This window comes from Lissotriton helveticus, chromosome 7 (assembly GCF_964261635.1).
Source record: "Lissotriton helveticus chromosome 7, aLisHel1.1, whole genome shotgun sequence".
Taxonomy (NCBI): Eukaryota; Metazoa; Chordata; class Amphibia; order Caudata; family Salamandridae; genus Lissotriton; species Lissotriton helveticus.
In genome coordinates, this window is record NC_136068.1 from 1,182,101,322 (window position 1) to 1,182,128,287 (window position 26,966).

A 26,966-nucleotide genomic window follows, 5' to 3' on the forward strand; every position below is an offset into this window, starting at 1 on the left:
ACATTAACCTTTGTTTTTTAGTATAAATAACGTATAATGCATATATAATACATATGCATAGATGTGCTTTGGGCCAGTCTGCTTCTACCATAGATATGAGTGTTATTTAAACTCTGCTTCTATCCACAACAGCATGGAGCAATGGGTCATCCATTGTCTCTCTTGGTCTCCATGTTTCCGAATTGAAAATATTTGCTCTTCAGTTCCAGGGCTGTTGGGGCAGTCCTTTAGTTTTTAAGTTTCTTCTTTTTTAGGTTTCCTTTCATTTCGTTCCTTCTCCTCTTTTCATTTTCTAGAGCATTTTGTCGTGCATACTACAGCTTCCCAGACAGTGCTAATGAGCTGCTTCCTAGCTGCTTATTTAATCTACAGGGCTGTACATCCAACCTGGCCTCTGTCTGGACAGCCATTACGGAAAGCTGTTGTCATAGGGTAGCATTCTTTTACCATTCCAAGATGGCCAAAATATTGGACCTAAACATGGCGGTGATGCTGCAAATTTAAAGCAGTATGCTATGTACAGTGCCATTGCAAGGCAGCCACCTTCTGCTATGTTTAATTTTATTTGTCATTGCAAGCATATGACCACCATATTTAGGTGGCAGCTTGTTTTCTTTTTTTCTACTTTTATTCTTTTAATTTACCTTATATTTGTTGTTGTTTGTGTTTTATGGTATCGTGTAAGTGGGTGAACATAAGAATGAGTCAGCGGATTTGATGCATGAGCTCTAAGATGGGTGCTAAGATGAGCGACAGTGTGCATGTATGATAACCTATTGAGTGTCTAAACCCAATATTATCAGAAAATAACCAGTTTCATTTATAAGCTAAAATGATTCGCTTGCTAAAGTGTTTTCCTCAACTTGGTCAGGAAATGTTTCGATGAATTGCAATATTGTTCTGATTTCCAATAGGGATACTTTTTCAAATAAGTCTTAGGTGGTGTACATTGCAAAGGAAGAGGTGTATTGTATTTCAGTAGTCTTTCTGTAACAGTTGTAAACACTCTTAGGGAATCCTTCTGTTGAGCGCTGTTAACTTGGCTAGGTGGGGCGTCTTCTAATAGCTAAAGGTACTTGAGAGCCTGTGATTAGTTACTGAAGTTTATGTGTTATTATTTGTTTTATTCAACGGTTTATGTAGTTGTCCTATGCCACTGTGACTATTAGAGCGCTGTACGTAGAGTGCAGTTGAACTTACACTAAAGTACGTGAAACAAGTCAGATGACGAAATACAAGTCAGTGACATGACATGATGTATGATTTAAAATCAGTCCATGGGATTGGGCCTTGAGAAGCTAACACTGTGGGCATTGCAAGAGATGTGGCAGGAGGGGATTGGATATAGAAAGTCAAATTTGAAGAAATTGATTATATCTCATAAGCACTTGTATCCATAGCAATCAAGAAGAGACACAAACACATGCATTTTCTGATCATTGACACTTTGTAACACACTGTCACTACACAACGTACTACTTTGGGGACTATGGTGCAAAGTCATTGCCTACCTTTGTAGGCAATGACCTTGCCTTTGTGAAGTACTTTTAGACTTCGAGCTCTAAGACGTGGGGTGTTGATGAAACAGCCAGTAGACAAGATGGGCAAAAAGGGTAAATTAATAAAAAAGACACAGCGGAGAAAGAGAATTCCTCCAAGCAGAGGCTGTGTTTGTTCAGAGAGTTTTCAACAGAGCAGTTAAAACCGGTAATAGATGGTCTTGGTAGTCTTGTGTGGAATCAGATACTACAGTCCAGTGTGTCAGATTACAGGACATAAAACGTGAAGAAGTTATGGGTTCTTTGGGTGCCTTTATTGTTGGTTCTAATATTTGCACTACCTTTAGTTCTGCACTATGGGTACATAATATGTATAATCTAAATAAAAAAACTGTTCAACATCTGACCTGATGAAGTGGCGAACTGACATTCTGTTCTTTTTGTTTTCCAGTGTTCGTTTTTGCCCAAGTTCTCTATTCATATAGAAACGAAATATGAAGACAACAAAGGGTGCAACGACAATGTAAGTATCACAGTTTGGCGCAAGATCCATGCAGTTAGCCCTGCGATTCTCACTGATGGAGGTCTCACCAGTACCACATTTTTCTGAAGTATTACTTTGCTTTTTCAAAAATGGCAATCCAATGTGCCTGATATCAATTCTTCCAATATTTTTCATGACTCATTGAATTTATTCACCGTACATTTATAATTTCTAGTATACGATTTTCACTTATACTTCAAACATCATGACAGTTACATTTGTATCTAAGTGGAACTGGAAAAAAGAGAAACCTTTTTTTAAAACACCCAGACACCTATTCATATTTTGAATTTTTTCTGCGTTATCATTGGTGTGCATGCCTATTCTCTTTGCAGCAATTGACTTCTTTGTTAACGCTGAGTAAATGTACTTAACATGGTGAACTGCTTTAGCTGCACCCGAGGTCAGTATGGTACCTCTTTTTTCATGTTGAACACTAACGCCCATTCACCCACTGAGAGTACATTTGCACCATGGATCACTGTAGCTTATTTATTTATAAAGTTTTATATGGCGCGAACTTGATCCCGAAGGATATCAGAGCTCTTTAAAATTTGAGGCAATTAAATAACTTCCCACCCTCTTCCCACTCGTTTGCTGATATGCTGCATGTCCCTCCCTTTTAACCGGAACACTTCCCTATGTGTCAGCATTCCCCCCCATGCCGCCCCCCGCTTGTAAGATGCTCATCTTTCGACAGATTCTTAAACCAAGACATATCTCTTTACCATCCAAAAGCTCATGCTGGTCACTCTTTTGTATATCAGGAGAGGATAATCCTCCATATGGCAGCATATCCTCATCCCAATCAGTTTCTGTTCCAAACATTTCTATAAACAGAAACACATATGATACACATCCACGAGAGAAGTTTTTAACAGTATTGCAAGCGAGTCACACTGTGCAAGGGATGTCTGGGTCATTGAGACTGTGTGGATCAAATGGATAAAATTCCACACAATGAAAAATAATGTTTGGGTAGAGATACCATTGCAAGGGAAACTGAGAGAAGTCCAAGACCTAGGTCTTTTAAATGGTAGAAGTAGGGCTTTTAGTTGGTTTAAGAGTTTTTTTCTCTTGGACGGATAGCGGGAGACACTTAGTTGGTCGAAGATAAGAAGGTACAGGAAAAGGGACTTAGGGGCAGATGTATCAAGCATTTTTGCGTTCGCAAACTGGCCGATTCTGCGTATCGGCCCGTTTGCGAACGTAAAAATTGCTTTTCCGATGCAGCAAACCTAATTGTGCGATTCGGTAACCTGTTAACGAATCGCAAAATGGGTTTGCAATTTGGTTTTAGAAAGGGGCGTGTTTATGGCTACCCTTACTAATATCGAATCGCATCGTTATTTATGAGTTTGTGGCCGCAATTGCGTTCGCAAATCATTCGCATATCATTCACATTTTACCACCTACTTCAAGTAGGTAGTAACCCATTCACAAATCGGAAGGGGTCCACAAGGGACTCCTTCCCCTTTGTGAATATTTGTAAAACCATTTTAAGAGCAGGCAGTGGTTCCACAGACCACAGCCTGCTCCTAAAAAATGAAAAGAAAACTTTTCATTTTTCGTTTAGCAAAGCATCTCTTTTTCCTTTAAGGAAAACGTGCTGCTTTACAAAAAAAAAAGATTGCTTTATTGATAAGCAATCACGGACATGGTGGTCTGCTGATCTCAGCAGGCCACCATCCCCGTGAGTTTGGCAATTCCTAGGAGGTTGCAAATTGCGAACTACCTCATTAATATTCATGAGGTAGGTCATTTGCGACCCCATAGAAATCCCAAAAGGTGTACTATAGACCTTAATACATTGCATTTTGCGATTTCCTAATTGCGAATACTTGTGATTCTCAATTATGGAATCGCAAAATGCTAGCTACATAAATCTGGCCCTAGATGTGGAAATGGTTTCTTGGTTTTTTTTTACGCTTCAGTTTATATTCCGTAGTGATGAGTCTGAGGGAACTCAGTGGAAGAGGGGATATAAGTGTCAAATTATTCTTATTACTTGCTTTCCATCTGTACTCCTTCTTTGTTAGCCAGTTTCAGTTTTGTAGTATTGGGGAAGTTAATATTACTCATCATTATTTAACATTCCTACCTAATTTCCTAGGACTGCTTAAAGATATCCTAAATGTTTCCATGTCCACATCTAATGACTGTATACAATGAGGGGGAGGAGAGATCTGTGCGATCGAAAGGGCGAGAGTACCACTCGGGGTGAGTGGAAGGTCCAGCCACAGTTGCGCCCTTCGGTGCAATGTGTTGCAAAAGAGAACTGGGCTGTTCCTGGGGGGAGGGTGTGTGTGCAGGTCACAGGAGTGTGGAGGAGAGGTGAAGTTTCAGTGGAAACCTACCAAGGGGTATCCATTTTGTTGGATATAGTGGCCTCACACACCTTTGCAGGTGTCATGCTTCATCATAGGCAATGCTCCTCGTTGGGTAGGCGGTGCAATCCCCAACGGGCAACACCTCTAAGAGGGGCTCTTTAGCGGAGGGGCACCTCACCCGCACTTCACCTACAGGCAGTTGGATTAAAAGATCTCTGCTAAAAAGCCCCTCTTAGAGGTGTTGCCCGTTGGGGATTACACCGCCTACCCAACGAGGAGCATTGCCTATGATGAAGCATGACACCTGCAAAGGTGTGTGAGGCCACTATATCCAACAAAATGGATACCCCTTGGTAGGTTTCCACTGAAACTTCACCTCTCCTCCACACTCCTGTGACCTGCACACACACCCTGCCCAGGAACAGCCCAGTTCTCTTTTGCAACACACATCTAATGACTGCAATCACAAGTAGAAAACGTTGTCAAGAATTTTAGATCTGATATCTATGCAATTTCAGACACTATGTCGCTCAAGACTAGCCCTCCCAGGTTGGTTCCTCCTTTCCCCCTCTCACTTCGTTTAAAATGATTACATTTCTCTGTTCTTTGATTAGTTCCAGTAGGCTAACATCTGGCATATGTTAATTTTTTTTCTGGGTATGAGTCATTAACAATTGCTGCTCTGCTTACTGTGTTACTGTTGGACCCCTCTGGATTTTGTTATTGGTTTTCATCTTAAACTAAGGGGGGGAGGGGAGGGGGTGCTGAAGTGGTTAAGACCACGTGTGTCTTTCGCAGTTGACCAAGAAACTGCTACATAAGGAAGACTGATATGCACTGATAGAGTGTAAATTGGGTAGTATATTTATAGTGTTAGGGAGCTTATAAACCCCTAATGTAGATCATGCTGAGTTTTTTGCTTCCCCTTCTAGATTATGGGTGGGATAGACATATGGCAAACACAAGGAGATGATGGACGGAGCGCTGAAACTTTTCAGACAATCCCCCCCCACCCCCAGTCACAGATCTGGGTTGAATCCATAATCATTCTTTAGCTCATTTTGCCACCTCAGTTCAGACCCAGCCATATGCAAATCAGTCTTGACCCTGTGCCTCAAGGGAACAGTCCAGCCCGAACTGCCAAGCCTGGTCTTCCCTGAACCGGAAACAAGCATCCTGGGACCGGTTTCGGGCTAACAGCCCTCATCAGCCAGGCTAGCTTGTATCCAGAGGAAAGTGAGCAAGGGACCCACGTCTGTGCATACCCTGCCAACTTAGGGCGAACAAAGCAAACACAAGGAGATGATGGACGGAGCGCTGAAACTTTTCAGACACTCACCTCCAGTCACAGATCTGGGTTGAATCCATCATCATTCTTTAGCTCACATTGCCACCTCAGTTCAGACCCAGCCATATGCAAATCAGCCTTGAACCTGTGCCTCATCGGAACAGTCCAGCCCAAACTGCAAAGCCAGGTCTTCCCTGAACCGGAAAAAAAGCATCTTGGGACCGGTTTGGGGATAACAGCCCTCATCAGCCAGGCTCGCTTGAATCAATTGGCAAAGTGAGCAAGGGACCTCAGGCGTGGCGCTGAGTCTAGCAATATCTTATGATTAGAGAGAAATGGGGCACTTTTGTCCGGTGGTAGTGAGAATCCGGGGAGGTGGTCATGAGGTGGGGGGCGCCAGAAATGATTGTCGCACCTGGCGCCACGCGCGCTATAGCCGGCCCTGGTTCACTGTGACTTGTTTCATCATATCCCACGGGGTCAAGCGGGCAGTACCCCTAAATCTACAGTGCTGTGGGCCTTAATTGGTCGTACATGGAGCAGACTGAAAACACACCCTCGCAACTCGCATGCGCCTGCTAGCCCCCGTTTTTGTGCCGCAACTAAGTGAAGCCTCGCCGGCCCTGCAGATGAGCTGCAGCTCACAATCGCCGTGTTGTGCTCGTCCGCCATCTGAAACTGCTTTTCAGTACCGAGCACAAAGCAGGGCCTCTCGTGAAAGACTCCTCGGAGGCCGAGGACTGGGATTTAATGATCTCCTTTCAGATGTGCGCTTGCTTCGCTGGGGACGCGTTGCTGGCTTGGATTCACTGGGGAGGCGAGCGATGACGCACGCTCCATCTGCTTGTTCGCTTCCAGAGCAGCTTGGGTTTTGTGCGCAGTGGGGGGGGCGCCATCGCCTTACAATGCCGCATTTCTACTTCCGGGAGTTATGCTTGCAGCGTTGCCTCTGCCCCTGCCTACCCCCCAGACTGTCGTTCCCAGTCAATCGTGCAGTTAGTTGCCTTTCCGTTTATGGTTTCTTTGTTGGTAGCTTCAAGCTCTGTGGGAGTGTTGGCATGGGGGAAGCATACATGCCAACAATCCCGAGTTAGGCGGGAGACTCTCGGCTTTTTTCTCACCAAAAATGACATGAATTTCCCCTTTCTCCCATCTAAACTTACTCTACTTTAATGCAAGTGATTGTAAACATGAAATGTCCCCGATTTTTCCTAAATATCCCTTTTACCGGTTTCCAGATGTTAGCGTGTTCCCAAAGCGCTCCGGACACATTGACTCCGATGGATTCTCAAGTTGCAACGCCCAGTACCTTCAAAAGGCCAGTAACTGTTACTAAAAATCCCCACAGAATTAATTTAGTTGTTTTTGTTCCTCCATTCTTACCCTGAAGTCATTTTGACTTTATGTGCCTCTGGCTTTGTGTTATTAATTAGGCACTATAATAAAGCCAGTTATTTCCACATTACACTGTCAGCTGAATTCCTCCTGCATTTTGCATGTTTTTGCAAAACAATTGCGACAGATTGGTCTATCCCCTCCCTACTTCTGCCTTTCTATTATGCCCTGGAATTGAACCTTTCCTCTAAAAACATATGAATGATCGCCCATAAACGTTGTAAGTGCTCTGGGATGATTTGTTATTAAAACAAGTTTGTCATTTTTAAGTCGATCCTTCTAGATAGCACATGAGCTGTCTGTTGCTTGAGGCATATATTGTCTTGCTAGGAGCATTAGAGGCCATTGGAGCCTGCTCATTGCTTACCATTGGTTGGGTTTCCTTATCACTCTCATTTGCTTGCTTCCTATTTGTGTCCCAGCTTGTCAGTCTTGTGTTTGCCCCTGCCATGGAGCCTCGCCTCTTTACAATCTGTTTCACATGCTGATGTCACCAGTTCCACGGCTTGCTTTTCAAGGACCAGATTTTTTTCTTGTGTGAAGCACTCTATTAGAGTGTGTGTTTTTGAGCCATCTCCCTCGTTTGTGTCTCTCCTCCTGCACTCTATGTTGACAGACTTCTTCTCCCTGCCCTCTCCCTCTTGTATTTTCTTTTTAGTTACCTATCTACCTCGGATCGATAACTAAAAAGCGCCCATGTCATTTTATAGGCACATGTGTGGGGCATGCACCGACACAGTGGTGTAGGTGGCCGCGCCAAAGGCCCTTTTTTATTTTTAACTTTAGCCAAGCTGCACGGTAGCAGCCTAGAATAGATACTTAGAAGCGTGGCTAAAGCCCTATGGTAAAGCTAATTGGTCACAAACACATGACCTATTGGCCTTGCCAATGCTTGTTTGTTCACTTGTGTGCCTCGCTACCGCTTCTTGCAACAGAATGACAAACTGTAATGTCAGCGGGTGTGGGGAGCTCAAGAAGTTCATCTCGACATAAAAGGTCACAGTCGGCCAGACTGGCCACTGAGCTCTACATTCTTTCAAGATGATAATATTTTCCAGCTTGCAGTTTAGTAAATTACTTGGATAGGCAGTGGTGTAATAAATACCACAAGTGCTGAGACAGAGTGGGAACCAGTTGGATTCTGGGCCCGGCACCTGTTCTTGTGCCAGAACAGGGTTCTGGACCAACCCCCACAAATTGTCTCCCTTTTCTGAATATCCAAAAATCATCTCTTTAGGCCGGGAGAAGAAGAGCTGTTTAAAAAAAATATATATTTAAAAGTTTATTTGCATTTGTCAAGAGTATTACACTGACACAATTACTGGTCATCAATCCTGCTGTATATGCCAATTTCATCGTACCCTCATCCTGCCCATCGTAAGTCGCCTACCAGTTTATCCTACATCTCCAAGTCCCATGTACCCCAGACCTTCTCAAACAACTTCTCGCAACTTTTACGATTGTAGACCTCCCGTTCCATGATTTTGCTGCAGTATATCCATTCCTTCCACTGCCGGAAAGATGGGGCTGTCTCATAGCCCCACTTCTGGGCAGCGTCTCGCTTGGCCACAAGGTTCACAGGTTATCTTTGATATTTGTTGAGGTCTGAGGGTGGCCATATGCCCAGTAGGGACAATCCAGGTGTCAACTCTGTAGTGTCCCCCACTACTCATTCCAGGAATCTTGTCACACGTTCCCAGAAGTGGCGTATGTGCGGGTAGTGCCACCAAGTATGAATGGATGTGCCTTCAGTACTGCATCCCACCTTCTCAATCTTACACAATAATGCCCTAGTGTAATATGTTCTGTGTAGGAGTTTCCGCTGGATTAGCCTATAGCTGGCCTTAATTGCTCCCTCAGCCGGGAAGCCAGGGCGTCTTCAGTTCAGTTTATTAACCTATTGGCCTAGGGCGTCTTGCCAGTCCTCACCTTCTCTTTCCCCAATCTCCAGCCTCCACCTATCTTTGAGGTGTGCAAGTTTCCCTTGAGTTTTCTTACCAATGTGCCGTACATCAGGGAGATCAATTTACATTTAATCCGTCCATCTAACAGCATGCTCCTTCACCCTTAGGAATGCTGTGTGCAAGTGTGTGTCTTAACTGTCTGCATTTTAGCCTTTGTGTGGACGGCATGTGGTATTCTTTGTGCAAATATTCAAAGGGAACCACACCATTAGTGTCCCATACATGAGTTAGCGTGAATATGCCTACCCTGTCCCAACCTTGTAAGCCTTACAATGCGGTCACCCATCGTAGCCGGGTCCCCCACCAGACTGGCATCCTGTGCATGAGCCTTGTGTTCCACTTCATTGCTCTGGGCAATTTCCTCCAAACTGCCAGGACCACACTTGTTGCCGGCAGGCCCTGTCGTGTAGCCTGCTTCAATATAAAGCATGCATGCAACTAACAGCCCATCCCCATCTTTTTACCCTCATCGCCGGGACGTCTGTATCCGTGGAGACACATATGTTTACCACGCCAACCTGTGCAGCCTCATAGTTTTTCCTAATGTTGGATGCATAATACCACCATCAAATCTAGAGCGTTGTAAGGTCTGCCTTGTTACCCGAGATTGTCCCCCGCCCATAGTAGCATCCTCAACAATGAGTCCACCCGGGCAAAAAAGGTTCCTGGCAACGTGTATGGGGTATTCTGCAAAACATACAGCAGCTAAGGAAGGGCTATCATTTTAAACATGGCCTCTCTTCCCTGTAAAGACAAAGGTAGCATGGACCAGTGTTTCACTTCCTTCTCTAGTCCAGTGGCAGCTCCTTTGCTAAGGCGGAGGAGCGTCGCCCCACTGCCTTTCAGCAGTGGAAGGCAAAATAAAATGATAATAACTGAAAGTTATTATAATTTAGTTTTTCCTGTTGCATGTGTGGCAGCTTTGCCAGAGCAGGGATGGGGAGGGCCGGCCAAACATTCATGCACACTTAACATGTTCTCCACCCAGTCTGCATTACATCCTGGGTGGAGAACATGCCTAGGCTCCCTGTCCCCATCTGAGCACCGTGGTTTGGCGCTCAGACCAATCACAGCACTGCAATGCAGCGTTGTGATTGGCTCTGGGAAGCTTCAGCCTGGGTGCTCTCTGTGCCTTATTCTGGCCAGAGGAGAGACGCGATGAGGGGGACGCAGCGAAGATGTAACTTGAATATTACTTTTTATTTAACCCCCAGTGCCTCCTCGCCTGTCCGGCCACTACCAATCCATGCCGGCCGCCACTGCCCTAGTCTTTAGAAATTGGAACCCATGGGGCTCTACTCGTAAGGGCAGCTGCAGAGGGGTACAATGCTTCCAGCCTCCCATCGGGAAGAGGAGTGATTTCTTCTAGTTTATTGCAAAGATCTGGAATATCTCCCGGATCCAGGGAAGAGGTGTTTTAATGGTGACTGCTCAGCCACCAGTGGAAATGCTGATAACGAATGACAACTTTAAATTGCACAACTTAAAGAAGAAAAAAAACGGTGCTTTTCAGCAATGCGTTCTTGTCGGCTCACCAGTTCCCTCTGGTGACAAGAATAGTGCTCCAAGGCCTTACGCTGCCCATTAGTGGGTCCTGTGCGATACTGCTAAATGAGAAGTTGCCCAAGGGCACAGGAAATTTGTTGCATCTCTCATGGCAGATGGAACCAAGCAGAGAGTTTTTAAAACCAGTGATACGTTGTTTTTCTTTCGGTGAACTCTTTGGTAATGATAACGATCCTGAAGAAACACCATTGGCTTGGCTTTCTGGCCTAAAACGTTCCTCAGGAATTATTATCCCAAAATGTCATGATTTATGTTGTAGATTGTAGCTCTTGTGTTTCTAGCAGAGGGAATGGGGGGCGGCATTGAGAACCAAAATAGGACAAGGCCGCATTTACACACACCTGTGAATGTTGGGACTTTGGGATTAATGAGCAGATGTTGGGTAGTCCCTCACCTCTGGAGCCCAGTGTTGCTGCAGCTGGCCCAGGTCACAGCTGCACTAGTGACGCCCATGCCGCGCGACTGCTCTGTTGCACAAAGCATCTGCTGCCTCGCAAGACATCAGTAGATGGTCTTTGGAGACCTCTTCCGCGGCATTCAAAATATTGTTCTGTTAAATCACTCTTCCTCTCCCCACAGTAACCTATTTACCGTCAGTGTGTTTATGCTGCATTTGTATTTAATAACTCATAATGATCGTCGGAGGCGCTCCTTCAATGTTGCATAAGGTTTTCTTTGCATTTCTTCTTAATGGAACGCCTACAATGTCATTGTGTACAGCATTTCCATAAATGACTTTATTTGCTCCACTTTCATATGATGTGTCCTGGAAAGCATCCATAGCCCGCCCAGATCCAGGCATCGCTGTTAATTCATTGACACGTCACGAGGGTAATGAGATGTTCCAAAGTGGCCGAGGGCTGCTCATGCGGATCCAATGCAGCTGTTGTCAGGAAGCATGAACTTTATGCGCATGCTCTCTCGCGCAGCTCGGTGCTTTCCCGCTCAATAAAGAGTTCTGTTTTCCAAGGCCAGATGGCTAGTTTTCAATACTTTGAGTGGAAGTTTCACAGTGAAATAGTTCTGGTATTTACAAGAGTAGCAATTTTACAGTAAGGGTGCCCGACCTGCCGCTGCGGGCAAAAACAGATGAAATTTGCTGGCTATCGCTCATCAAGGGCCATGGCAAGGACAAAGACAATTTACAGCCACTATTACCAAAGACAGGTTTAACTCTACTGCGGCCGGCAAAGGCCTCATACTTGCTAGAGAAAACTCCATTGTCTACATTTTCAAATCTGTGAGAGGCCTATGTAGCCTCCAATCTTTTTCCAGTCAAGCACGATAATAATCGTGTTTTGTATGTGTCCTTTAGAGCAGTTGATGATCAGAACTGATTGCTGCCACTCTTCTAGGTGGGTGACACAAAAACAATGGGCTCTAACCTCTGTCTGGCATTTCCCAGGGTATTGCATTGTGTTTGGTGAATTGCTGAAAATGTTGTTGGCCCATAACCGCTGACTAGGATGGCCGGCCAAACACACATGCGCACTTATAAGTACACAGTACTCCTCACTATCGCCCCACCTAATATTTATTCCATTGTGGCTCATTCAGTGATAAATAACATGCATCTCTAGCTACTACAAATATGAATAAGCTTAAAGGCCGATGGGTCCACAGTCTGCTTCTTCATGTGATTCCTGTCCCCTTTCTATCTTTGTTTGCATTACAATAAGGGTGCCCTGTCTGCCTGCCTACTATTGTAGGTGCACAATTAAACATTCAAAACATTTCCTTGGCCCTTGGTGACCATGTGTAGGGGTCCACACACATATCCTTACCTCATGGAGAGCCTCTTATCTGTCTTGGCTTGCAGTGCCAGGAGGACCGTATCCCACTTGGTAATGGCTGCACAAGTTCTTCTTGGTCATTATATACATATAAAGCTTATTTGTGTGGTGGTCCATTTTATTAATTCACAGAGCCAAAACGGAATAGAAAGAGCGCTGGGCATCTTCCACTGCTACTCTATGCTGCAATTTCCCAGAAGCAGTGGCAGGTCTATGAATTTGTATGTATTCTTGACCACTGTGGATCCACCAAACCTGCCCAGCAAGCCCATCTTGATGTTATTTCCTAAGTGCCTTCCCGTTAACAACAGGGACGAAGAGTATGGTTTGATGAGGAGGCGTTCTGATAACGTGTACAAAATCTGCTTGGTCTGCTCAACACGTGGGGCAAGATGTCATTAGCACCGGATATATTTTGGCCAATCACACTTGAGATATGTACGTGCTGTGCAAATAGGTACATTGTGTAAATTTAAAATCTGGATTCTATTCACTGCTTTGGTGTATTACAAATTGTTCTCCGTGTGGTCGTGGGTAAATAAAATGGGGGAGCTTGTGATCTGTGTAGAAAATTCACCGCTTTGCGTGAGTGGCCAGTACCTCAGGCACTAGTGATTTAGCCACACCATCACCCCCATGTCTCTTTCATCGCATCCGCCCGGGATCTATATGTCAAAATTGCCCAGTATGTAACCCATAGCCATCTACAAGCTCCTCGGTTGCAAGGAGCACCTCTGCATTGTACAAGTCACCCATGCTAATGATTTGTGCCTGCTGCCAGGATTGTGTGGTGTGTTCATCCGCCATGATCACCAGTCTCTGTATCAACCATAGTGGAAGATCCGGAGAAAAGGACACAATCATTCCCAACTTTCTTGTGCATTAACCCCAGAAGGTATTGTTTACTCATAGCATCCTACCGTAAGGGTCCTTTGGTTTCATCCTATTGTTCAATTCCTGTATGAGATACATTGCATCCAGTCTCTTGGGTTCCATCTCTACTTTCAAGCTAGACCAGCTGGGCAGAAGTAGTAGATCTTGAGGTTGGGTTCACCCATCCTGTCTCCATCTATTGGGCGCATGGCCTTTTCAATCGAGATGCATCGTCTCTTGCATCCCCCTATGAAATCGGATAAGATGGATCGCAGTTAGTGGGAAATTATCCTGGTAGGTACATAGGGAGAGCCATAAAGAGGTAACATAATCTGGGTAGTATAATCATCTGAAAGATAGACTTCTTTCTGAGAGAAAGGAGAAAGTTGGAATTTGAGCCAAAACGGAATGGACTGTCTGATCCTGTTAACACATTTGTCTGTTACCCCGCCCCTTCAAGTTGGCGTTCTTATGATAAATCTGACCCTTTAAAAGTTTCCCCCTGGGAACTTAGGGATTCTCCTAAGTTCCCAGGACACTCAATATCATTTGTACTTTTGAGGGGTAATGGGGAGGGTTATCTTAGTTCATTTTAAGGCCAGATATAGCATAATTCAGCAGTGGTACCAGTTGTGGGAGAGTGGGCTTCCGGTCCCTCAGACACAGCAATGCATCATCTGCATACCATACAAATATGTGGTATTTACTGATAGTTTTGATACCCAAGTCTTGGCTTCGGTCATCAATAAGCATGCTAAGAATAGGGGATAGAGAGCAATCCCTTTCTGGTTCCTCTGCATATCTGTCTTGTCTAATAAAATATGTTGCCTGTATGTACCCTAGCAAGCAGCCGCAAGTGCAGTAGTTAGATTGATTTTTGGATGCTTCCTGTGATCCCTAGCATATGCAGCACCTCTAAGAGGGAAGGTCCATAATAGTGTGTCAAAGTCCTTCTCAGTATTTAGAGAGGCTGCATATGGAGACCTTGGAATCAAGCTAACATGGGTCATGAGATGGAGGAGCTTGCGTAAGTTAATTTGTGTGTTTCGACCTGGGATAAATCCGCATTGATCGAGGTGCACAAGACCAGGCAGATAAAGTAGAAAGCAATTGCTGAGATATAGCAGTAGTCCGTTGCCGATTACCTTGTCCGAGATCTTACATGGTGAGTAGTGATAGTGTCCTTTATGACCAGACATCCAACATACTTCAACCCTTCTTATTCAAAACCACGATGATGCGCTCCCTGGTGGAGTTCAGGAGCACTCCCATACCCAAGTTACTATATACTAAGCACGGAGGCTTATGTTCTGCATTGACTTGTACGTGTTGTAAAACTCAGCGGTAACCCATCTACTCCTGGTGTTTTCCCTCTGGCCAATAGATCATTAGCAACTTTAATCTCTTGATATCCAGTTTTGTTTTGAGAGATAGTGTTAGAAAGTTTGTGCAGAGGACAGACAGTGGGTTATATGCATGTGTTGGGGGCTGCTGGGGGCATCGTATAAGGTCTGGTAGTAATCAACAAACATCCTTTTTAAGCCCCCTATGTCGTAGCCGACAGGCCTGGCCCATCCTCACAGCCCGATAGACATCCAGTGTTTTAATTTGTACAGGAGTCATGAAAGATAGACTGCATCTGCTTTTGAGCCCTTTCCTGGTCCACCACAAAGACTATTTAATCCCTCCTTCAATGGCATTCACGCGAAGAGAGAAATATTAAGATCATATTCCTAGAGTGTCTTCCCTTTTAGGGCCCAGGGAAGCACCTTTGGTCAGAAACTCTGGCTCTTTTCCTTTCACCGTTCACTCCTGTGTGTCTCCATTAAGTGGGTTGTCTGCCTCTCCTGGATAGTTTGCCTGCATGAATGGGACCTCAGTGCTCCTGGGCAGATTCCATATAGTACGTACACCGTAGGAAGTTTAAAATCCTTTCAAATGAGTGGGGCCTTTGAAAGTCCTGGGTGAACGACTTAAAGGATTTCCTTAGTGCCTTAAATGTCTCCAATGGGTGAGCCCTCTGTCTCTCCTGGCTGGACTCCAAATAGCACTCCTCTGTGGCTTGCAATGCCTTCAGTGAGTATGCCCTCTGGTGTTACTAGATCAACTCAACACAGCACTCACTTGCTGCATTAACAGCGCCTCCAATGGGTAGGGTCCTCTTGTGCTGCTGAATGGACTCCTTACAGCACTCTCTTGGTGGCTTAAAAGTGCTCAGTCCTGCTACTGAAAGCACAGTTGACCCAACTGATGCAAATCAGGAATAGACAGGTTCTGCATTTAATACTGTCAACCATATAGTTGCTATGCACTTGCATGCGTGTTAGCATCTGTTTCCCACACAGTACGTCACACCCCATGCCGCTGCACAGTGACATTGAGTGCACCGTGCTTCCACCACATCCTTTAAATCTTAGACACCTGAGCCAACATGGCCCATATCGAGTAAACATACATGGCCTATATCGACTAAACAGTGCTTTGCAATCATGCGCTCCAAGGGCACACAGGAACCTGATCAAAATCTGGGTGCCTCACGCCCTCACCAGGGTATAAAATGTACAAACCTGCAGTAGGAGTCAGGATCACTCAGTCAGTTACATACTGCATAGAGAAGTGTGTGTGTGTGTGCCTAATCTTTGACGAGATACTGCTTTTTAAAACTACACAGCTTCCTTTTCCTGTTTAGTTTAATATTTCATTTACATTTTAGTGTAGTTAGAAAACATCTGATGTAAAATAAGGATGTGAACATGTTCTTTTACATAGCGTTTGCTCTTAGTACAATCTTATTAAAAGAGTTGGTGAGGTCAGGTAATGGAAAGATCATAACACTGAATGTAAATAACCAACATTACTTTTCAGAGATAACACTCATATACAATTTTAGGACTGTAGAAATGTAAAACGATCAACCATGTTAAATCTCTGGTACATGTTAAATCTCTGGTACGTTTTTTCGAGATTGGTTTAGAATGGTCTTAAACTTTTTGTGTGTCTTGTTGCTAGAAAGAAAGACGTCACATTTAATGAAAAATGCAGGTATGTGAGGAAAAACAGCCCAAATTACAACCGATGCCCAGGCTGCTGGCACAAGACGCCTCTTAGTTCCCATTTTGATCAGTTACCAAATAAAGAGACGGGCGCTGGAAGCGGGAGTGCAAGAACAGATTTTTATTTCTCATGAGGAGAGCCTGTCATTTCGGACACGCGCACAATGTCTTCAAGAGGTGCTCTAACAAGTTTCTCTGAGGCTCCGTCTTTTATACACAGGTTTATGATGCACAAACATTCCTTATTGCAATAAAGAAACTTTGAAGTACGAAAAGGCATGTTTGGAATCCCAGCTTCAGGCCTATTCCCATGCCTGTCGCTCGGATGTCGTTTCCCCTCCCAAATGTAACATGTGATTGTAATCTTGCAGCCGGACATTCCAACAGGACACGAGGGCAAGAGGGGGTGGTCAGATCTAAGGTTGGGCAGGCGATAAGATCGGGCACTTCGGTTGGTGTATCACGTTTTGCTATACTGGGCCGGGGGGGCACATCCATGAGGCTTTGTTTTATGACTTGGGACCGGGTCGAGAGGCCAGGTGTAGCCGGGGGGGGGGGGGGTCATCAGAAGAGGGGAAGGGTGTTCCTGGGAGGGATGCAGGGGGTGTCGGTCAGGCAGGGGTGTCACTTTTAGAGCAGGGTCGCGCAGAGGAAGAAGGTTTTATGGCCTATGCATGAGAGACCGGGGGCTGTCGGGGATGCTTGCGAGGCTGGGGAGTGAGGGGGAGAGAGACACGCTGGCTATCGGGAGTGCGAAAAAGGAAAACAAGGGAAACCCTACTCACAACGGAACCAGGGCAGTGCGTTTATATAGAAAGACAATGGTTCCTATGGCATATTACTTTTATACTACTTAGTAAATATAACAAGCTCAATAGCAATTTAAACATTAGAGGGAGGGTGGCAGAAAAAGGAGAGACACACAACCGTACCATTAAAGATATTTTCCTATATTTCAATTTGACAATGAACAATGCATATAATTCAATTGCGACATACATATATTATACAAAGTGCAATGTGTCCCAAGTGAATGGTGAGCGAAACAAAAACGTGTACAAATAGGTGAACTATACAAGTTTCAGCTGTGAATATTTACAAAACAGGAAACTAGACTCTGAACAAATTATTACAACTAATGGTTATCCAGCTACTATACAATTATAGGAACTGTATTGGTCTGGTTCGTTTCCTAGTGCGTCGACGGCGTTTCGACCCTTAGAATAAAGGTCTCGTCAGGACTGGGCAGTGAGGGACATCTTGCACCAGGGTATTCATAGCCCATACGTGAAAAAGTAAAGTAAATTTACTTACAGTGAACCCAGCCGGGCACACTGTATACACAGCTGGTAGCGTGTCCTATTTAGAGTTTTCACGGTCAATGCCGTTCCTACATAAAGTATCCACGGATTATCTAAACTTAGCGTGTATGTCGTGCTGCTCAATGGCTGTCTCCGATCATTCGTATGGTACAAGGGTAAGCTATCGGGAGTGGGCAGAGAGGCCATGGTAATCAAAATGGTTGCTGCTTACGCGCACGTATGGATCTGAAAAGGACAAGATGGCGCCGATAATGTTTATGCCACAATCCAGATTTTAACAGTCCTCCCTTTTCAACATCTCTAGCCAGCATGTCAATTTATGTCTATCCCCATTATATTACGTATTTCGATATCATACAAAGCTTTCGTACGTTCAGCTTCGAAATTCGGAGTCTTAGGGTACATGCAGTTGGTAATGAGTGAACACAAATGAACGCCGCTTATGTACATATACATTGTCATTTTCCACAGACGCCGCTTTTTAACATAAGTTAGTTCATTTCCAGGTTTATCATAACTGACGGGGAGTACATATAGCCATGTGTGGTCAATGAAATAGCGTCTGTCAATACTGGCGAATTGCATATAACCATGTGCAGTCGATGCGATAGACGAGGTGCAATACATATGAATTTACATTTGTCGTGTTATATATACGAGTCTAGAGATCGGTATACAACTCAGTCGGAGTCAATCAAAGAAATGTTCCGACACATTATGGAACCATGTTCTGACTCTCTCTCCGGCGGTATCAAGGTACAGTTAAAAGTGACCGATGAAACATTTTGAAAGCAATACAAAGTGGTTGAGGGAGGAATTCAGTTCAATACAAGCAAGTAGTCAGGGGGGAGTGTAGAAAGTTCAGAAAGGGGAGGGGGGTCTTCGCCACAGTGTCTTTTTAGCAGCGCCATCACTGGTAGGCTCTAGTGGTTCGTGTTCTTCCGTTGGCGCTGTTGAGCACCGGTGGTGGAGCTATAGGTCCAGCTCGGATCTATCCTTACACGTCGCAGGGTGCGATCTGTCCTCTGCTGTTATACCACAGTCCTGTTTCCTAACTAATCTTCTTAAGGGTGCCTCATGCTGGGCACCTGCATTTCTTTCTCCTTCCGTGGCAAACCCTATTCTACCTAAATGCTGTTCTTCTTCGCTGAGTCAAAATTCATGTGAAAAAAAGGGGGGTGGTCGGATAATCGAGGGAAGAGAGGGCGGAGTGGGATCAGATCTTTGAGACAAACCAAGGGAGCAAAGGATAACAAGCAGGCAGGCCCATCAATCGGGCTCAAAGGGGCGGGGACTTCTGGCACGCGTGGGTCAGCAAGCAGAGGGCTTCAAGGCAGCCCTCCATCCTTTCATTTTCCGTGTTTGAGAGTAGTGCCTCGTCCCGCGTCTCGTTGCTCTGCGGCTCCACCTTTGGTCGAGGTCACATGTGCTTCATGATCTGCGGCTAGGCTGTGCGTCACGTCCGGCCCCTCTCCTCCGGTGATTGTGTATCTTTGAATGGGTACAAAACAAGCTTTAGAGAACTGGCAGGAGAAGACATTTATACATTTCAATTCCGCCCCCAATCTTAAGTAGTTGGGGATACGTTCATCGGTCACGGTCAGAAGTTGTCACTATGGAGTATATATGCGGGCATTTCTACTGAGTTTGTACTAAGTCTATTTGGCGTTCGTTCATGACATATATGGAGAGAAGTCAGACTCCTATCAACTGCGTATTCCATCAAACTCGAAATCGGATCCTTCGGTAGAGACTCATCTTTCTAACCCAAGCCCTGGCAGTCTTCTATCATCATGAGAGAGGGACAGAGGCTAAACATTCATTTCTCGGGGAGCAACGGTTAATCAGGGTCATCAGTTATACTTCGGAATATGGAGCTGGGGTCAATCGGGAGAAACGAGGACGCTTTGGACATCCGTACTTGGGTGCAGAGAGGTGGGGCAATCTGGGCATTGGGGATCGTGTTTCTAACGAACTGAGAACAGAAGGCCACTGACATATAGTCCACCTATAAAAAAGGCCAGATTAGGGGACATCAGTCGTCTTACCTGTCCTTTCCTTCTTAGCCAATTCAAGTTCCATCATTTTACAGAAAGGAGAGGTAGTAATATGGCAAATTACAATTGTTTTAGTTTCTGTCAATTTTGCCGAACACCTTTGTGTTCAAAAACCAATTAGGCTTGTGCCGGCGGGGCACAACGTTACCACACAAAGGAAGAGGGAACAGGGGGACCCTCAGAGAGAGAGAGTCGTCCGCATTTTAAATGAACTATTTGGTACACGTACGACATGGAGAGAGAGAGAGAGAAAGAGAGAGAGAGAAACGTGTACAATAATAGGCCATTTAGTGCGCACACAACACAGAACAGCAGGGGTCAAGTTATACAGAAACACAGGCTGAGGGACGACGTAGATCCATACATTACGTACACATGAATTCAGGCGGGGGGGGAATAGTACATATATACAAAAATCCAAGACAAAACATAGAACAGTACTTGGCCAAAAAGATTTCTTCCTGCATGCTGCGCATCCTTAGTATCCTACTTAATTCATCTGGCTGCCTTTGCTGGTGGCCTCGGTTGCAAATACTTACACCTTTGTCAATTGTTCGGGAACTAACCTGGTTGGGCTAATACTCACAGTGGGATCTTCGAATCATTTTTAGCGAATGGGTATCCAGGCTGAGGCAACGGAGGGTGTCAGTCGGGAGAACAATGGGGCAGCTTTGAGTTTCATGTCTATGAGGGTGCAAGAAGGAGGTGGTAAATCTTAAACATTGACAATATTCCTAGTCTTCCAGGAGGAGGGTACTTGGGTAAACCTCACCCCGGAATATTCCTGAACCTTTCCCTATTTAGTTACCGTATGAATTTACTCATGGGTGCACGTCATTCTTGGTTGCTTATTTGGGGTGCCGGTTGGAGTCATATTTTGTCATACTGCAATAACCCGCCAAGTTTCTGCTTCAGGCCACCCTCCCAGTCGCTGGGTTCAGAGAGAGAGAGACAGTCGTTTCTAAGTAAGGGAGTGTTATATCTTTGTTTGTTCGTCGTGTATAGGCACCATGTTCAGACCCCTTTTCCCCATTCCATCGGCCGTTCGATCATCACTTAAGTCATACATAAAACATTTCTCTTATCACTCCAAACGTGTGCAACGTGTATTCAGTCGAGCTATACACATCAGGGCATACACGCGTGCATTCATATCACACAAATTCGTCACGTTCTCAGGGCAGTCCCCATAGATAGTATACAATTTTTCCGTGCGGAACCATGGCGTGTTGCGTAGGTCTTCTCCATACTCTAGTCGACGTTCCAATGTGACCTGCAGAAAAGAAGGGAAAAAGAAGGGGTGGGGGCAGCGTTTTATAACACATCAGCGCGCATAAACCCGAAAATGCTTTTACTTACCACATACTCGACCTATCTCCGCGGGATGCAGTCCCTTTCATCTCGGCGTTTAAGCCCAGAGGGACCGGTAGTGCGGGAGAGATAATCATTGATGGACTGTGTATTGCATAGATCGCCCAAGTGTGGTATTATGGATCGTGTGTAGGGAAGGGTTAAAACAAAGGGCAGTCAGTGTAAAGTGGGGGCGAACTTGTGATCTCCTTCGAGGAGGAGGGATGGTCTACAGTGGTACAGGGTCGTTTTTAGGTTTCGTAACCTGGCGAGGGGCGAAGCCACTCCCAGATCGAAATCTGTTGTTTCTAATAGTGAGGTTAGGACAGCCTCTGTTTCCAATTGGCTAGCTCCATAAATGGAGGCTAGCCATTGGGAGGCAGAGGCTGTCAATCGCGTTTTCTCTCGAAAACGCGATTCGGGGGCGTTTCTGGTGCTTTTTTTAAGCCCCGCCCCTTTGTCCCGGGCCGCGCTGCGATTGGCTGCCGGCCCGGGACACCCCCGTGACGTCATTCCCGGGCCGCGCTGAGATTGGCTGGCCGGCCCGGGACCTGACTGCCTCTGCAATTTGTGTCTTCAAAAATCGGGAGATTGCCCCTTGTTTTTATCGTTTTCGGGACGCGCATGCCGCATTTAGAAGCTATTTGGGACATGCCAAGTTGAGCCACAGAAGTTAGCTTGTTTCCCTGCTTGACTGTGAAAACTTTCGTGGCTTCAAAAATCGGGAGTTTGCCGCTTGTTTAGCTTTTGTCGGTTCGTTGGGAATCTATTTCCTTCAGTCTTAGCTACAAAACCAATCTAACAAACCTAGAAGAATTAAAAAAGGACTACATTTACCTGCTGAGATCCTTCTAATGTGTTCAGAACTCGGAGAGAGTCGTGAATCTATAGTTGACGGTACAGAGCGGAATCCCGCCTCCTCCTGGAGCCCAGCTCTTACTTTGCCGACTCACCGTGTAATCTCATCCGATTCAATGACCAATACCCCGCCCACTATCATTCTAACCCGGCTCACGCACGACCCTTTGGCTGACCTCAGATTCGCTAATCTGGGCTGAAACACTTTCTTTCCTCTTTAGGGAGGCGGCCTCGTGCTGGGCCCGAGAACTGTAGTGGTAAGAGCTCGGCGCGGATAAATGTCCTACTTAAGAATTGTCCGGGCATCCTGCAGACAGCAATTAATTTAACCTGCCCTACCCCATCCACTGTAAATTGATGAAAATGTTGCTTTTGGACGCTGCTAACGCGTTAGCCCCTTGGAGCAGCGTTAGCATGGTCTGGGGGATTCCACTCACGGCCAGGCCAGCCCCCCCCCGCCTGAACCTCGCAGGGCCCACCCGAGGCATTCATGCTCACCAGCTGAAAGCAGCATCTTGAAGGAGAGCGCGCGGTGTCCTGCCCTGTGATTTGAAGCGACGCCCCGCCCCCCTCCATACCTATTAGCCAATTTCGCCTCCATGTCTCCGTTGTCGGTGGGTGACAAGGTGGTGGGCACTGTTGTGTCTGCTGGCGGTGTCGAGATACCACTAGGCTGGGCAGCGGCTTCAAGGCGCCACCCGTAGCAGGTGGTGTAGAAGCACCTGAAGCGCCGCCCTAGCGCCCGGTCAGCTTCTACCCGCTTCCCTGGTGTCTTGGGGTAGCTTTCTGTTGTCTGCCTGCTTGTGCGCACAGTCCAGGACGAAGATCTGCAGGTCTGCGGACGCACTGGCTGTTCCCTCGATCGAGTTTCTTCCCGCTGAGACCTCACGTCATCTCTTGTGCAGTCGCTTTCTCTATAGGTAGCACCACGAGTCCTAAAACAATCAGAGCCTCCAGGCGCCTCTCACTTGTGCACACCGACGGTCTCCAATCCAAGAGTGAGGTCGCTCGGGATGAGCCTGCAGGTTTGGGGTGCACCGCCCGTAGCCCGGCCGCCCTCCTTTGCCCGAGTGATTCTTTCCTGCTGTCACTCTGTCCGGTGTTGTGAGCGGCGTCGGTCCTCGGAGCAGCGCCGTCTCCCTGGTCTGGCACCTGTTGCTGCTCTCAGCTGCACGCGGCCGCCTTTGTGTTGTGTATGTGTATCTGTGTGTGTCTGCAAGTATGTATGTGTGTGTGCCTCTGACAGGTAGGTTATGGGTTGACAACCACCCGGCACTTAATTAATCAAGTGGGCGCTATGGTGATGCGCGGACTGATCCCTCCCCGACACTAGCGCGCTGCCCATTTTCTGCCCTCACATATTACGCAATTGTTTTTAAAGCGTTAGCTTGAGACTACGGGCACGCTGAACAGTTTCCTATGCTGGCGACAGACAGACAGCCGCTCCTCTCTATACCAAAGCAGGCGGTTCTTTTGCTCCCATCAGTCCGAGGGCGGTAGATAGCGCCCGGTGACAGATCGCCGCCTCCTTCAGCCCGGCGTGTTCAGAGCCTTCTCTCTTCCCTCACACTTTGAAGGTGCCTGCTCCGGGCGCAGTGGCTGCGCTGCTCCTGCGCGGTGCTTGCGCTGTCCCTCTGCCTGCACCTCCATGGAGCTGCGATCTGGCTCGGCGCGAAGCTTGCGAGCCTTTGGGGTGCGACGAGAGGCGCCCCGCAATTCCGGCTCGTGAGCTGCTGTCTGAGCTCCCAGCGCCCCCACTTGGGTATAGGCTTAAGAAGTTCCCGCCCCCGCGGGGATGTCATATATGATAATGAGGGGGCGATGCCGCTGGGAATCCCCTGTTGGGGAGACCCCCTCTCTCCCTGGTAGGCCTGGCATCCGCTGCATGCCCAGGTTTAGCCCAATCAGGCAGCGACCTCCCACCCGCCTCGCTTCTCTCTATGTAGCGCTTCTCCTCCGTCTCTCTGCAGTCATTCACTGGCGCTCCCCGTAGCAATACAGGCCCCACGTTCAGCCCTAGTCCAATGGATCTAAGTGAGCTAGGGCAGACTCAGGGGCCCCTCACCACATTGCGTCTCTTTTGCCCTTTCTTTCCTCTCACGTCTTCTCTTCACCTCATACTCTCCCTCTTCTAGGCTCCCATCTTCTCTGTTTTGCTGCTTTCCCTTTCGACCCCCTCTTCTTTCTTCTCACCCCTGTATCTATGCCATATGCGCCTCCCTCCTTTACTGTGTCTCCTGACTCGTTTCTCTATTCCGTGTCTTTTCTTTATCCATTCCTTTGCTCACACATCCCTCTTTCCTTTATCCCCCTCATATCACGCATTTATATGTATCTGCAATAAAATTCCACCTCCTTTCTTCTCAGCCCACTCACATCTCAGCCTATTTCCATCGCCTAGTTGATTGTCACCTCATTTGATTGCTCCCCCTTTCACCCTCTCTGCGCCTCTCTCCATCTCAGCTTCTCTATCAGACCATTTCCCCGAGTCTGTGGTGGGTACTGTGTGTGTGGCGGGAGGGAGGGAGGGAGGGGGGGGGTTGTTATTGGAAGTCGGCAAATAGGCCAGAACTTTTTTGAGGAGGGGGCTCAGTCCAACTAATGGAGGTGTCGCTTTAAATTCAAACTATGGGGCCAATACCAGAAAATAGTGATAATTCAGCATTTTAAACACACTGAATGCAGCTCATAACATTGCAGCAAACCTGTTTTGAGGGATTTGACCATATTCATAGGCTACTAACACATCTTTAACAAGCATTTGCAATGCAACAGGTCTCGCGTTTACATGAGTTTGAGCTAATGGCATTGTAAATGACAATGCCTTTTATTTATGTTTTGTTTTTTGAAACGTAAATAAAACTCTTTGTCATTTACAATGCCAATAGCTTAAACTCGCGTAAATGCGAAACCTATTGCATTGCAAATGCTTGTTGTTAATCAGGCACGGAAACTAGAGGGGCTAGGTGGCATTCCTTCGGAGTGGCTTAGGGGCATCTGAAACAACTTCCCTGATACATGTGGCACATAAAGTAAAGGCTAAATACCGGGACCTTTATCGATTGCTTTACGTTGCACAAAAATAAACAAATATATATAAAAACACACACACAACAAACCTGGACCATTCACATTTGCAATATTTCTGTGTACTTTGCTTTTTAACCTTTAAGTAATCGAGTTGCTTCATTTCACCTGTATTTTACTTATATCGGAAACAATGGCCATTTATTCGAAACTTACCAATCTAAGCGCTACAACTATGTTTGCTTTTAAAAAAAAAACCTTTATTCAAAAATGTTGGCGCACAAATACGGGTCTACAACCACGTGGGCCGGCCACGGAGCAGACTGGAACTGTACATGAGGGGATATTTATTTGAACGGAGTCGGTGACCGTTGATTTCATAAAGGTGCGAAAAGTGCAATAAAATCATATCGAAAATTCATTGTGGGCAAGTACCATAAGTGTCGAAAATTCGAACTTTCAATAATACGGTAATCAATGACGCGTAAGAACTTAACATCAATTCATTGTCCAAGTGTTCAATCAGTACCCATCCCCTCCCGCCATGCGATCAAGGCTGAGCAACCGGAACACAAAAGGGAGTTGCGAGTTTCATTTGTACCGGCGCCATTTTGGGTGAGGTCAGGCAGGTCCAAGTATAGTCAAAATGTCTCCACCAACTCGCGGTTGGACCAGAGCCTCTTTCGGCAGTCCAAAAGTTTCGTTAAAGGGCAACAGAAGGGGCCGTCGACATGAACCATCAGTCAAAGGGGGGAGGGAGGCAACAATCTTTCCTACCGGGTCATACTGGTGTTCCACCGGAACTGATCAAATTGGTAGTCTGCAGCATTTTGGTCATTCAAACTGAGGCTGGCGCCAGCATGAGAGCGCCGACGTCTCGTGGCTACGTCTTGGTCGTTCCGCGGGCAATCATGGCAGTCATTCCCCATCGGGGGGGGGAGGGGCCCGCGGGGGTCGGGGGCCCCTGCAGCTCTCATAGAATCTTCAAAGCTGAGGAGAACGCTTCTGGACGGGGGACTCATTTTCTAGCTGGCAAGCGGCCTGGCCATCCTTGCACGCCAGGCCCAATCTCCCAAGAGTCGACCGTTATTTTATGAGTTCCGCGGCAACCGGCAGTCGCTGGATCGCAAGAGTAGACGGACTCCAGCCTGTCGGGCGTGGCGTTGCACCGCAAGAGTGGACGAACCCTTGTCGGGTGAGTGGAGCGTTGGGGGTGCAGCTGAGGGGCCTCCAATTGGGGAGGTGGGAGAGGCTCGTCCGCGTCGCCTCTCCCTCCCAGTGCACCCCACGCCGTCTTCTGGCGCTGACATTCGTGATGGCCGGACCAGGCGATGAGAGGGGGGGGTCGGAGGCATAAGCAAGACATCCCCCCCCCCGTGGCCTGCAAGGCGCCAGAAGAGGAGGATGGGATGACCAGTACATTCCGGGCCATCTACCCCACGGCCTCTCCGGCCGATGGCGGCCAGCCGGGCCCCGCCCTGCACGTGTTGAGGCCTCGTCTTCCGGATGGGCGTAACCGTGGACCTGTTGGCCTTCGGGAGCTTCCGGAATGGGGGTAGGTATCTGCTGACTTGTATCTATCTTATGTTACCGTTATTGGGCGTGGCGGGCGGTGGGACAGACATGTTTGGAGCAGTGAGGGGCGGCGGAGCCTAGCTGCCTCGTGGCTGCCGTGATATCAAGCTTGGCTTCTCTCACCACTTTCATGTTTCTTATTGCGGGCTATTTCTAACGTTTCTTATTTCTAGCGAAGTCAAAAAACTCATCAGTGGCCTACTGATTTTGCTCGATTTCTTTTTCCTTCCTTTTCTAGTGTGTTTTTGTGCTAAAGTTTCTGTTAACAGGATACGGTGGTTACTTCGTATTTTACATATGTCCTTTTTATTAGGGGCGCCCTCCGGTTGAGCCAGATGATCTACCTCTAATAAATGGTCCGGGTGGAACTAGTTTACCAATCAGTTGGGAGTAGATAGGCATGACCGATTACAACGGGGGACAAAGGTCCGCATTACCTACCCTTCACTACTTGCAAAGACTAGACAGAATA

General features: G+C 46.6%; 1 protein-coding gene across 1 annotated transcript in view; it reads left to right on the forward strand.

The window, feature by feature from the left end:
• PITPNC1 (phosphatidylinositol transfer protein cytoplasmic 1) overlaps nt 1-26,966 on the forward strand; it is a 1,067,253-nt gene that overhangs the window by 835,318 nt on the left and 204,969 nt on the right. The window contains exon 5 of the mRNA XM_078654326.1: nt 1,951-2,022. Coding sequence (XP_078510452.1) covers nt 1,951-2,022 — 72 coding nt within the window. The remainder of the gene's footprint in view (nt 1-1,950; nt 2,023-26,966) is intronic.